At 50.9% G+C, this 12541-nt stretch overlaps 1 protein-coding gene and 1 long non-coding RNA gene across 2 annotated transcripts in view; one reads left to right on the top strand and one right to left on the bottom strand.

Annotated features, from left to right (window-relative positions):
* Rasgrf1 (Ras protein specific guanine nucleotide releasing factor 1) overlaps positions 1 to 10380 on the bottom strand; it is a 107308-nt gene extending 96928 nt beyond the window's left edge. The window contains exon 1 of the mRNA XM_036192133.1: positions 9692 to 10380. Coding sequence (XP_036048026.1) covers positions 9692 to 9967 — 276 coding nt within the window. The 5' untranslated portion in view covers positions 9968 to 10380. The remainder of the gene's footprint in view (positions 1 to 9691) is intronic.
* Positions 10381 to 10471: 91 nt separating this feature from the next.
* Positions 10472 to 11551, top strand: LOC118587792. The gene is made up of 2 exons (XR_004945470.1): positions 10472 to 10621; positions 11060 to 11551. It is a non-coding gene; the product is annotated as an uncharacterized LOC118587792 (long non-coding RNA).
* Positions 11552 to 12541: the final 990 nt, after the last annotated feature.

Genomic DNA, 12541 nt, shown 5'->3' with positions numbered 1-12541 from the left:
GCCCCTCTCAGCATCAGCGTGGAGCCAAGCTTCTGTCTGCTGAATGGTCTGTTTTCATATACTCTAGGCCCTGGGAGCCAGGGCCACAGGGGATGGTGACTATCATACCAACATCTTTCCATCTACCACTGTGCCTTTCACCAGCCTGACCTTCACCTTCCCATCAATTATTTCTCTCGATGTTCTCTGAATAAGACCCAAGCTTCCACCTGAAAGCATCTGCTCTTCAGTTTCTGTCAGAGACCTGGATGAGAAATGATGTATTTATTAATTCCAGCTATGATTATAATAATACTAAGTAAGGGTTTAAAGTGACCCAAATATTCCTCAAAAGAAGGCTGTCTTAAAAGCCATTAGCATACCCATATGGTGTACCCTGCAGCTGTTAAAAAAAAAGTAGTTCCATAAAGAATCATCACTATGGAGTGAGAAAATCAAGGTGTGGAACAGTGGTTACAGCATACTTCAACTGGTTAGCAATTAGGCGCACATGTATGTGTCTGATCTGTATGCTCTCTGAGAGAATGTGTAGGACATTAGTGATAATGGGCACTTCTAGGAGGTTAGGGTCAGGTGGGGAGGACCAGCTTCACTCTAGGCTTTTTGTCTTGTAAATGTTCAGCTGTGGGATTATACTCCTAATTAACTAATTTAAAATAGACCAGGTAGTGGCTATCTGTGAGCTTCTCTGATTGTTTGGTCTCCAGACTCGAGTGCCACTGTGCACAGTCAGGATACTTGACACTCAGACCCCATCAAGTTGTCTCCTGAGTGTGGTCTTTACCGAGTGCCAGCAAGAATTGCTGACTGGGCCAGTGACTTGGCTCTTAAGGTCATCTTTGTGTCCCTGCTGATGTGATGACAGCCATTCATACTTTTGCTCATTTCAACTAATGAGGCAGTCAGGTGTCTCATAACTAATCTGTTTCCTTCTTTGCCCAGGCTGCCAGGGAAGCCCTTTGAGACAGTTATTCACCTCTCCTCAACTGTGCCCACACAGTATGGCTTATCGAGAATTCTACCCTCTTTCCCTCCTCCCAGTTTCCCACAGATCTGACCAGAGGACAAGAGATTCTGAGTGGCAACCAGTATCGCCAGAGGGCAAAAAAGATGTTTTGGGAGAGCAGGCGTGGGACAAGTAGATACTGGGCAGTCTGCAAACACTGCCTGTGGCCAGGTTCTTCCAAATGATTTTGTCAATGTCTGGAGTTCACCTAACAACCCAGGAGGCATTTAGAAAAGTTGATTACATTTTATGTCTGCAGTTAGAAATGTTTGAGTAGGTTTCTCTGCATTTCTGCAAGGATTTTTGTAATCCCAGTGAAGGCTGATACAAATTCATCCATTCACTCTTCTAAAAGTAGTTTTGAAAAGGTTTTATTTTAAGATAGAAGTTGGATTTTCCAATGTGAAGAAAGTCAAAGATCAACTGGGAGATGTCTTCTAGAAAATGATTATCTCATTTTGTGGAGAAAAGAGGTTGCCTTAGCCCGAGAGGTTAGCAAAACCTATTCTCAAAAGCAGAAATCACCGAATTTAACAATGTGCCTGGATGTCCAGTGATCCTGTCAACCTGGGAGGTCTGGTTCAAGTTCTGACTTTGGCATTTGACACTGAGAACTCAGAGCAGGGCTCCACCACAGACTCCACAGGTGGTTTTGGTACTGCACTGAGGCATGGCTTTCAGCAGTGAGTCACAGGGTTGGATAAGAATGAAGGGGAGCCTTGGTGTTCCCCAAAGTCTTTACCAGTGTTCACTTCTGGTGGTGTAGTGCTAGGAACCAAGCAGCAGACCTTCAGCAACTACCTTCCTTTTTCAAGGGACAGCTTATTCAGAGTCTCAGGAGCTCCCAGGGTTAAGGCTCTGTGTTGACTTGCTTCACCTGACTGAGCCCGGGGTGACCTGGGTCACTGCTTCCCTGAGGGAAAGTTTGGTTGTCAAAAGAAGCAAGAGTGGAAGAGATAACTGCTACAATTCACTGACTATGACTTCCGGGTTGTCCCATAGCTTCCTGTACTGTACCAAGCTTAACGTAGTGATGGGGACACTGAGGCCCAGAGAACTTGAAACTCATCCTAAGCTAGGGAGGTGACAGAAGCAGAGCCTATGGCTCGTCTGAGAGTCCATAATACTTCCTCTCCTGAGATGCTGCGAACTCCTCCATGTTCAAGGCTGAAGACAGGAAATTATGAAGGCAGCGTGTTTGAGGAGCTATGAATTCCCCTCTCGGGAAAAGATGTGGAGGTGTCTGGGCCTCCCTGATGTTCTCTGCATGACAATGACCCTCATAGGAGCATTTTGGCATTGGCTGTGTTCTGGGCCTCTGTCACGTTCACAAGTCACTGGGACTCCTACATTATACATCAGGGGACTGAGTTGTGTTCTTGGCTGTGTGTGCACCACACCAGCTCTGGGCTCTTAGAGATTCCAATGAGTCAGGACTGTGGGGTGTGGATGCCTGCCTTGTGTTTTCCCTTGATCATGTCAGAGTTGCAGGGTTCCCACCCAAGCGGAAAGCAAAGCCTCCTTCACAAAAGTCACTGAAGTGGACACGACATAGTTTTATTTGCTGTTAATTTTTCCCTCTTGAAATATGGTCTCTCTCTCTTTCTACAGTAACTTTGGCTGGCCTCACACTTGCAAATAGCCTCCTCCCTCTGAATCCTCAGTGTTGGGAAGACAGTTATGTAGTCCATGTCTAGTGTATATGATGTTAAGGATCAGCCCAGGGCTCCGTGTTTGGTAGGCTAACCAATCTACACCCTCAGCACTGCTGTTAATTTCTTTTCACTCTTCTTCTCTTCTGACAGGCATAGGATGCTAAGATGGTACCCAGCCAGAGTCTCTATGTTCTGTTTGTGGCTGGAGAGCTTAGGTTGGAGAGTTAGAACTGGGTGTCAGCTTCTGCATAGACTTGCTCTATAACTTTGAATAAGAGAAGTAGAAGTTGTGGAGCCCAAGTTTTTCCATTTTGAAAATGAGTTAACATGGGTGATAGTCAAGCATGCCTTTAATCCCAGCACTTGGGAGGCAGAGGCAGATGGTTCTTCGTGAGTTTGAGGCTAGAGGCAGATGATTCTTTGTGAGTTTGAGGCCAACCTGCTTTACAGAGTGAGTTCCAGGACAGCCAGGGCTACACAACACAGTGAAACGCTGTCTCAAAAAACAAAACAAGACAAAACCAACCAACCAACAAACCAACCAACAACCAAACAACCATAAAGGGTTGACAGTAACAACCTTACAAAGCTGCTGAAACCATTAAGAGAAGTGTGTAGTCACACTCTGGGGCTCAACAGCTGATACTCATTGTTCTTATTCAGCATTTCTACTGTATTGTTATAAAACACCAGGCCACAAAATTATACACATTTTAAGTTGGGTGTGGTGGTTCATGCCTGTAATCCCAGCTACTTGTTAACCTAAGACAGGAACATCCAAAATTTGAGACCAGCCTGGGTAATTTAGTAAAATGTGTGTGTGTGTGTGTGTGTGTGTGTGTGTGTGTTTAAACAACAATACCAAAACAGAGTAGATGTGTAGCTCAGTGGTAGAGCACTTGCCTAGCATGCGCAAGGGCCTTGATTCAATTCCCACCACTAAATATTAAGAGAAAGAAAAAGGATATAGACATTTTAATCTGCGCTTAGCACGTGCCAGAGCTGAGCTGAAGGGCATTTGGTAATAACTTGTAGTGAAGGTCAAGCATTTTAAAGCATTAATATAGATGAGTTTAATGTGGAAGCCAAATTAATACATACAACAGTTAAAAGCAGACCGTTCTGACTGATGTTGGGGTATGGCCCCCAGGGCTCCTCAGAATGAGGGAGGAGGGCCACAGATGAGGAGCCACATGATCAGTTTGCAAAGGTGGTGGGAGAGAAGCTTCAGCTCTGCTCTGTCACATGGCATTGGCAAGTCCTCTGGGCTTCCCATCCTCGCTCTGGGCTTCCCATCCTCGCTCTGGGCTTCCCATCCTCGCTCTGGGCTTCCCATCCTCGCTCTGGGCTTCCCATCCTCGCTCTGGGCTTCCCATCCTCGTTCGACTGTCCTGGCTGTCCTGACGGGAACTGGAACAATAGTAGCTGGCTGGCAGTCTGAGCTCACACCTCCCTGCTGGCTACTCTCACAGCACACAAAGGATAGGTTAGCAAGCCATGCCAGGTTGTGAAAGTGTCTAGTGACATGCTGACCCTAAGAGACCACACAAGGTCTACCCAGCTGGCACAGTCTGCTGTCTTCCCCTACCGTGCATCTGTCCAGGACATCACCTTGTTCCCTGGGCTCTGGGAAACAGGGAGGACACCTGCCAAGCATCTGACCATGGCGTTTCATTGGGCCCATCCCTTTCTGCACATACTCCTGCTTTTGCCCATTGGGGGCAAGGGTCAGTTATGAGCATCCTCTTTACAGTTGACCAAAACCCTTTCCTGCCCTCAGCATCTTCCCCTTGACCTCCTGAGACAGCATTATTTCTCACGGTCACGAGTCTGCCTGCCCTCTTAGTTGGCTGTAAGTTCATAACCAATGTCCTCAGGCATAATGTGGACATCAGATTTTATCCCCGCCCCTCTATTTCATCCAGTTCCTGCCAGTCCTCAGTTAGGGTCACTTGATAAAGTCTATTATAACTTTCTCTTCTCTTCTCTTCTCTTCTCTTCTCTTCTCTTCTCTTCTCTTCTCTCTTCTCCTCTCCTTCTCTCTCTCTCTCTCTCTCTCTCTCTCTCTCTCTCTCTCTCTATCTCTCCCTCTCTCTCTTTCTTGGCTCCACATTTGTGAACCAAGTACTTAGTTGCTGTCTGGCACTGTCCTGGCATCTGGGTTTAGTGGGGGAAATGTCCATCTCTAAGCTACCAGACAAGTACAGGAAGTAATCATGGACTGTGGTTGCAGATATGAATGAAGAAGGAGCTGTAAACATCACCAGTGCTGGAGCTGGTGCTATACTGGTGCCAGGATGCGGGGGGGGGGGGGATTTTTCTTCTGAGAGGTCACTTTTAGGCTAAGACCCGCCAGAGAACCAGAGTCCACATCCCACAGGTACGGGCTGGGGTGAAGATCACCATATCAGAGGGAAGAGCTGCTTCCAGTGCCTTGAGAAAGGGAAGAAGGGCTGTACAGGATGAGAAGTTGTGGCCTGAACAAGAAGGAGAAGGAGCAGGGGAGGTGGGTTGGATTAAAAGGGTCAGCAGGCTTGTTCTCAAGGGATTGTCTTGGCAATGATTGGCAGGAGGAGGAATTTGAATGCACTCTGGGTGAGAAATGTCAACGTTCAGGTAGTGGATGGAGCAGTTACCCTACGTTGGTCAACATTTTAGAGATACAAATCAGAACATAATACCGTACCTTATACATATATACAAATAGTACGTGTTATGTGTCAATCAAAAAGGTTAAAAGTGACAGAAACAAAAGAACACTGAACTGCTTGTTCCCTCGAGGGGAACAGGAACAGGGTGAAGTGGATGGAGATAGGATGAGGCAGAGTTCCTAACCATAGAGTGGGTAGTGAGAGAGTCCTTGAGGGGCTCTTTGGGAGGGATCAAGGGTTTCTTGCCCTTGGCAGGTACTGCATGGAACAAAGCTCTCTCCTCTGCACCTGTGGGATCTGACTCTGGCTCAGTGTGGAGAGCCAAGCTGGGCAAATCAACCGTGAGATTTCAAGCTTAGGCCTACATACCATCTACCCCTGACCCTTACCCTACTGCCAGCAAGCATGTGGCAGGGAGTAGAGCCTTCTTTGTCCCATTCTTATGAAAGGTATCCTCAGGGAGCCTCTTCAACCTTATTTTTGCTGAGAGGTAGGGTGGGTAAAGGAGCGCCCCACACAGTGACACCAGAGCCAGTGACCACACATGTTGGCACCCCAGCTCAGTCTTGCCAGCTTCCTGTAGGTAGAAACCCTCACACTGGAGCTGCTGATTTCCTGCCCTTCATCCTTGGTATGCTTGGATCACAGGAAGCTGTGTGTGAAGGGGGTTGCCTCTAGAGAGACCTCATTCTCCCGCACCCTGGCTTGCGTTTTCCTGGCTGGCTGGGCATAGCTGTGCAGAGGGGAAGCCAGAGGAGTGAGTCTCATGTTCGCTGCTATGTTGAGTGGCCATTGAGGAGTCTGTTCACCTGTAAAACTGGTGCACTCAATCTACTAGGCCAACTAGGAATGTTCCCTATAAATTAGGACCTTGAGTAGGACTTCATTTAGGAAATAACACTGGCCTGGTGGAGAAGACGTGTTCAGAGAGGTTTCCAGCTCATGGAGCCTAAGCCTATACCAGACTCAGAGGCATTGGCATCTGCCTAGATCATTTCTCTCTCTAGGGAATCAGAAGGCACCTTAGGGCCATATTTGGCCCTTCCTGGTTGGAAGGAGTGCAGGCAGGCAGTACTGGGGTTGGTTCAGCAAGACCTCTTACTGAGAATCTGGCACTAGATGTTTTATTTCAGGTAGTCTGGAAAAAGCTACCATGGATGACTATTCATAAACAAGGTGTGGAGCCCCCAGGGCCAATCTCTAGGCTTGTTGAATCCAAGCTCTGAGAGGTCAAGTCACCCAGGCCTGGGGGCATAATTTCAGGGATAGGAGGAGAGGAAGTCCGGACTGAGTAAGCAGAGCCCAGGCCACAGAGAGGGGGAGGGGCAGCCCGCAGCAGCCCAAGAAGGTGGAGGACAAGATGCATCTATCTCATTTCACGAGACCCTGGGGTCCCAGGCCAGAGCTAGTGTGCGACAAAATTCTCTAGCTTTAAACATAGTCAGACCAATCGGGGTACAGCTGGGTGAGATGGGATCAAATCAGCCTGGGCTCTCAGAACACCTTGTAATCCAGCAGTTCAAGGTCTTCACAGGGTATGGTACATCTCCTTATTTGTATTTATCTTCCCCAGGATCCCAACATCCATGATCATCAGCTTCTTAGGCCGAGTGCCCTGCACTCAGTCAGTCCTCAGGACATGAAATACAGAAGTAACATATGACACCCCAAAACATGTCCAGCTCAATCTGCTCTGTGCTCGGTCCTCAACCCTGGAGTGGCAGTTCCCAGCTCAGACATCATCTCTATTCCCATAAGTTTAGACTTAGGTAAAAATGAAGACCCCTTAAAACCGAGTTCCACCAAATACCAGCTAATCTTGCCAAACTGATTTTGTTTTCTAGGCTCATTAATTTGGGTGCTTGGCCACATGCCCAGTGAGTATGAAGTCAAGATTTGTTTTCGGTCCAAATTTGGTTGCAGAGTGGCCTGGGGCTTCTACCACCCAGATCTCTGGTTTATTCCATGGGGTGCCCATGCCCAAGAGAAACACAGAAGTAGCTGTGGGGGCACAGGTTTTACTCATAGGTAGGGGGTGATCATGAATTTTGTTCACAAGAATGGGTCAAAGCAGTGGGAACTATGACTCCACAGCTGCTAAACTTATTCTGGAGCTGAAGGGAACCTGGATATGAGTGCATGAGATAAAGCAGGAGTCTTTAGCAAAGCCCTGCCAAGCTGGGCCAGAGCAGGTCATCACCCACTGCTCCCCACTTGCTCTCTTCTCTTAATGAGCACCAGTGACTGAGGGTTCTGGGAAACGGCTCAGAACATGTGTGCATGACACTTACTGGCCTGCATTCCCATCTGTCCCATGATCAGTATCCAAGATGAGGGCTCGCTAACTTGGAATCAACATGGGGCCTATTTCAGGAGTTTTAGACACTGGATCACCTCTAGGTCTTATTCTGCCAGACTCCTTTGATGCTGGGCAACTCTCTTTCTTTCTATCATCCTCAGTTTCTCAGCCTGAGGAAAAAATAGGAAGGGTGGATTAACCTAATAGAATTCTAATCCAGCTAGGATCCCACTAAATTGTATTGTGAGCATCTTTTCATATATGTAATTTGTCTCTGTGTTCCCAAAGCCCTAGGGAAGGTCAGTGTCATTTCCCCTTTGTATACAAAACAGTTCCAGAGGACTTCTGTGCATTAACTGAAGCCACAAAGCCAAGAAGCCATTCGGCTGAGATTCAGCCTCCAGCTTGTCAGTGTTCTAGTTGAGGGACCCGAGAGCCGATGCTTTGGACCTCCACCAACTTAGCTTCCCTGCTCCTGCCTTCCTCCCCACCCAGGAACTCAGTTCCTACTGTGATATAGGGAGCTGAGGCATGGTGGGAGCCCTGGCTGGGGCTGGGGGTGCAGCCTACTGGTAGATACAGGTGTGCTGTGGCTGGAGATAGCAAGTGAGCAAGAGAGCTGGCAGCCTGGGTCTGGCTGTTCTAGCTGAGCCCAGGAGGCTCCATTTGGCTACAAGCTAAAGGAGCCACTGTTCCTAGCCATCTGGGAGCCTCTGCCTGGCCTCCTGATTGGTCACTCTCAGAGTCATTACCTCTTCCCCCAAATTCCTGCCCACACTTTGTAGCTCCCAGGAACTGTCACCTAACACTCAGGAGCTGAGTGCAAGGCATAAAGAGAGTGCTGAAGGGATTCAGATCAATGTTCTAATTAGGGAGGAGATTTCAAGGGAGACTTTCATCCCAGGCAATTCAGTTGCCAGCAGCCTGTGTGCTTTTGAGTCCTCGGTTGGTTGTCTTCTCAGAACCTTGGGTGGCTTTGACTCCTGCTATGACACTGGGCAAGAGAATACTTCTCTCTCCCTGGGCCTCAGTGTCCCCATCTAGGCAATAGCCAGGTGGCTGAGCCCTATGGATGTCAGGCCTCTCTCCCAGCGCTGACATTTTTGGATACACTGTCATGTACTTTTCCTTTCCTCCCAGAGGCCGGGGACCAGATGCCTTGGGAGAGCTATCAAGCTTAAAGATAGCTTTCCCTGTCTGAGGGTTCCCACCGTGCGGCTGCAGGTGCCCCTCCTCCCTCAATGCTCTTCTATCAAGTCCAGGCCCGCGGTAGATCGCGGCCTGGCCCTTTAGACCTGCTGTTTGGGTAACGCCAGCGAGCGAGTGAAGGAGCGCAGCGCTACAGCGGCGACTGCGGCGGACGCGGCGGCGCAGGGGGCGGGGGAGGAAAGAAGAGCCCACTTGTCCCACGGCTCCGCAGCAACCCTGGCCCTGGCCCCGCCACATCATAGCGGTCTTTGGAACCCTGGGGTTTGTTAGCGGGACCAGAGCCAACTGGGAGCACACCATCACTCGATCGCAAAAAACGACCCCCCAGGCCCCGCAATCCCCAACTCGGCCAGGCTAGCGCAGGTTATTCTTCGCCCCTAGCTGCGGGAGGCAGGGGACCGTGACGCTCCGACGCCTGTCTCACCCTTCCCAAGCCCAAGCGCAAGGAATCCCAGGTCTCAGGCAGAAGATCACAGCTATCAGGGCTGTTGTGGGGGTGGGGATGGGGGTAGGGGCACCATTTTGGGTCAGACGCTGATCAGATTCCTCGCCCGTGTCGGCCCTTTGGACCCCATTCTCCATCGGTATCTCCAAGTTTCGGCCTCCCTGTCCCCGCCCCTTACAGGGCTCACCCCGCCAAGGGCGGCTGCAGCTCCTAGCAGCGCCCAGCCCGCAGTCCCTGCCTCCTCTGCCCGCCCTAGGGTCACCCTCCCGGTTCTGTCCAGCTGGTCCTTCCCGCGGAAGATGCTGAGAGCGCCCTAGATGCTTAAAGTAGAAGGGTCAAAGTTCGGTCACTGAAGCAGGGTGGAAGGCCCTGAACCCGCAGGGCCTCAGCAGGGGCGCGGGAGGTCAGGACGCGGCGCTCCCTCACCTGTTTCTCCGCCGGCTCCTTAGCAGAGACCCCGGGTTTGGGGGAGGGCGCGCGGTCGCAGACACAGCCTTCCAGCAGGTAGAGCCCCGAGGGCCGAGAGCTTGAGTCGCTTTCGAAGTAGAAGAGCAGATTCTGCAGCAGCGCGAACCACTTGGTTTGCCATTTTGTGTTGTCCGAACTCCGCTTGCTCAGGTAGCCTTTGCGCGTGCCGTCCTTGCGCGCCAGCAGTCCCAGGGACGCGACGTGGCCATCGTTCAGCCGGATCCCTTTCTGCATGGTGCTCGGAGGCCAGCGAGACCCCACGCGCTTACATCTTCCTCGCGCGGCACCCAGCAGCCCCTCGTCGGTGCGCGCCGCGCTGCCTCTCTCTGGCGCTCGCTGGATCGCTCCTTCTTGTTCCCCCACCCACCGCTCTCAAGATCTACACTCCAGGACCTGGCGCCGAGCGGAGGTTTCTTGAACCTAGATGGACCATTCCTGGCTGGAACCTCTTCCCCTCTCCGCAGAGCCCCGGGGCCCCGGGAGATGTCGCCCGACCCTCCCCCAGCAAACTGAGGGACGGGCGGTCTGCGCGCTGGCTAGGGGCAGGCGGAGTCATGTGACGCCGATCCCTCGAAGAGCCCGTTTCAGCAGCGCGGACAGGGACACACGCACGCAGCCCCGCCGAGGCGCAGAGCCGCACGCAGGCTGCACCTTGGCGCCTCCTCCTCCCCCTCCCTGGACACACACACACACACACACACACACACACACACACACACACACACACACACACACGCCTCGTCCTCCCTCCCTGTTCTCCTCTTCTCCACTTGGGGTGTTCTAAACCAAATCAGATCAGTTTTCGTTCAACCCAATGGAACCCCTGAGACTCACCATCCCCGGAGTTTACGTTCTTTGCGCCCCGCCGCGGCGCACTCTAGACCTAGGGTAAGCCCCATTTGTCATTTTCTCTCCTAAAGCCTCCCCTCACCTTCCTCCCGTACTTTATTTTTCTAATCCAAGGTGGATGGCGAAAGGGATGGGATATGTACTAGTTTTTGCATAACCGTTCGGATCTCGTTCCTTTCAGTTTTTAGTCCTATTCCCAACGGCTTCGCCGGCGATCTGAGAACACAGGGGTGAGGTTGGAAGGGAAGGGTAGAGGTGACCGCTTATTTTATTTCATTTTGAGCTTTGCCATAATTACCCGCGTCGCCCGGTGAACCCTAAGGTCTGGCTGGCAAGCCGCTGCTGGGAGTTTTCAGCAAATACCCCTGAAGCCTGAAGGCGGGCTTCAAACGCAGGCGCCGGGGACCATGGGAGCCTTCAAATAGCTGCGCTGGCGCAATGATACCTTAATGATAGATTTTCCGTTCTTATTTTTAGCTCCCATTCGCCTACACAGTTACACGGCATTTATCCGAGAACGTCACAGCGCCCGCATGCTGCACCGGCAGAGCGCGCGGGCTGCCGGGCCAACCTAGTGCTGGAGCGGGGAGCGCGCACCGCCGTCTGCCGCAGAGGGCAGCGGCCTCGCTGAGACCTGAGACCAGGAGCAGCGCCCGGCACAGACAGTTTGCAGCCTGGACGGGCGTCCCTGCAGCGCTCTGGAAAAAGAACACCATCTTTCCTCACAGAAGCCCTTCCCCCTTTAGAACACACACACACACACACACACACACACACACACACACACACACACTCACTCACTATGATCTGGAATGGAGAGCTGTCCCTGTTCAGGACCTAGTGGTCCAGGCCCGTGTTCCTCTGTGACACTTTCCGCAGGTAATCAAAAGCGAAAGGCAGAGGGCTAAGCCCCTCCACGCAGCTTTGATTTGCTCAAGAGACATCTTGTAAAAATGATTGTGATTCTTTCTACTTGTTTTCTAACTTTCTTCTTTCACTTCACCCCCTTCTTCACTTCCTTCCCACCAAGACCCTCTCCTCTTTTCAAACAGGATCTTGTTTTACAGCCCAGGCTGGCTTGAATTGCTGATCCTCTCCCCTCAGCATCCCGAGAGAAGGCACGTGTCTAATTTCCCCTGCCTTCTCTGTGGAAGGAGAATGTCCAGGACTGGGGATTTTATGTAAATTCCTATTAGGAAGCCTCTCACACAGGAGGCCGGGAACGCTCTGGTAAGGGGTACTGTGCTAAGCACTTCTCTCAAGCCTTCAGCATAGGTTGGGCTTGGGGTCACTTGCTTACAGCAACTTTAATGGAAAGCAGCAGAGGTGGGATTTGAACCAGGTTGGGGTTTATATAGAGCACTATTTAGGGTTGCATCGAGGTTGGAGTTCATGGCACAAAGGAGCAGGATCAGGAGAGAGGGTATCTCCAGGTGAGCAAGAACCAAGTTTTGGCCTGCATGGAGGTTTGTGTGGCAGGCAGATCTACAGTACATGGTTCTTCTGAACCTGGGCTGCAGGTTGATGGGTGGGTAATGCACTTTCACAGTTTTACCACAGGGCCTTGGAGACTCACAAAGACATGGCAGAAGCAGGGAGGCTGCCTTGGGCACTCAAATCACCTGGGATTGCTGTCAGATCGTACATTCTCACTGGTGGAGTTGAGCAGGGTCTGAAAACCTGCATTCTGGACCAATCTTCCAGCGATACAGCCTCCATGCTTTGCAGCTCACTTATTAGATGTTGGGGCACTCAGGAGGTAGGAGAGAATGGGACCCATCTGTTTGTTCACTCACACACACATCTTTTTTTTTGGGTGAGGGGCTGGACTCTGGAGATATAATGATAAAGAAAACTTAGTCCTTGCCTTCTGGAGCTTGGACTAGCTTAGGAACTCCTTTGTTGGCTCCTACCACAGCCAGAGGAAAACCCACTTTCTCATGTGGCTGGGGAAGGCAT

Source organism: Onychomys torridus, chromosome 7 (assembly GCF_903995425.1).
Source record: "Onychomys torridus chromosome 7, mOncTor1.1, whole genome shotgun sequence".
In the NCBI taxonomy this organism is placed as follows: Eukaryota; Metazoa; Chordata; class Mammalia; order Rodentia; family Cricetidae; genus Onychomys; species Onychomys torridus.
This window is presented reverse-complemented; position numbering and strand designations above follow the sequence as displayed.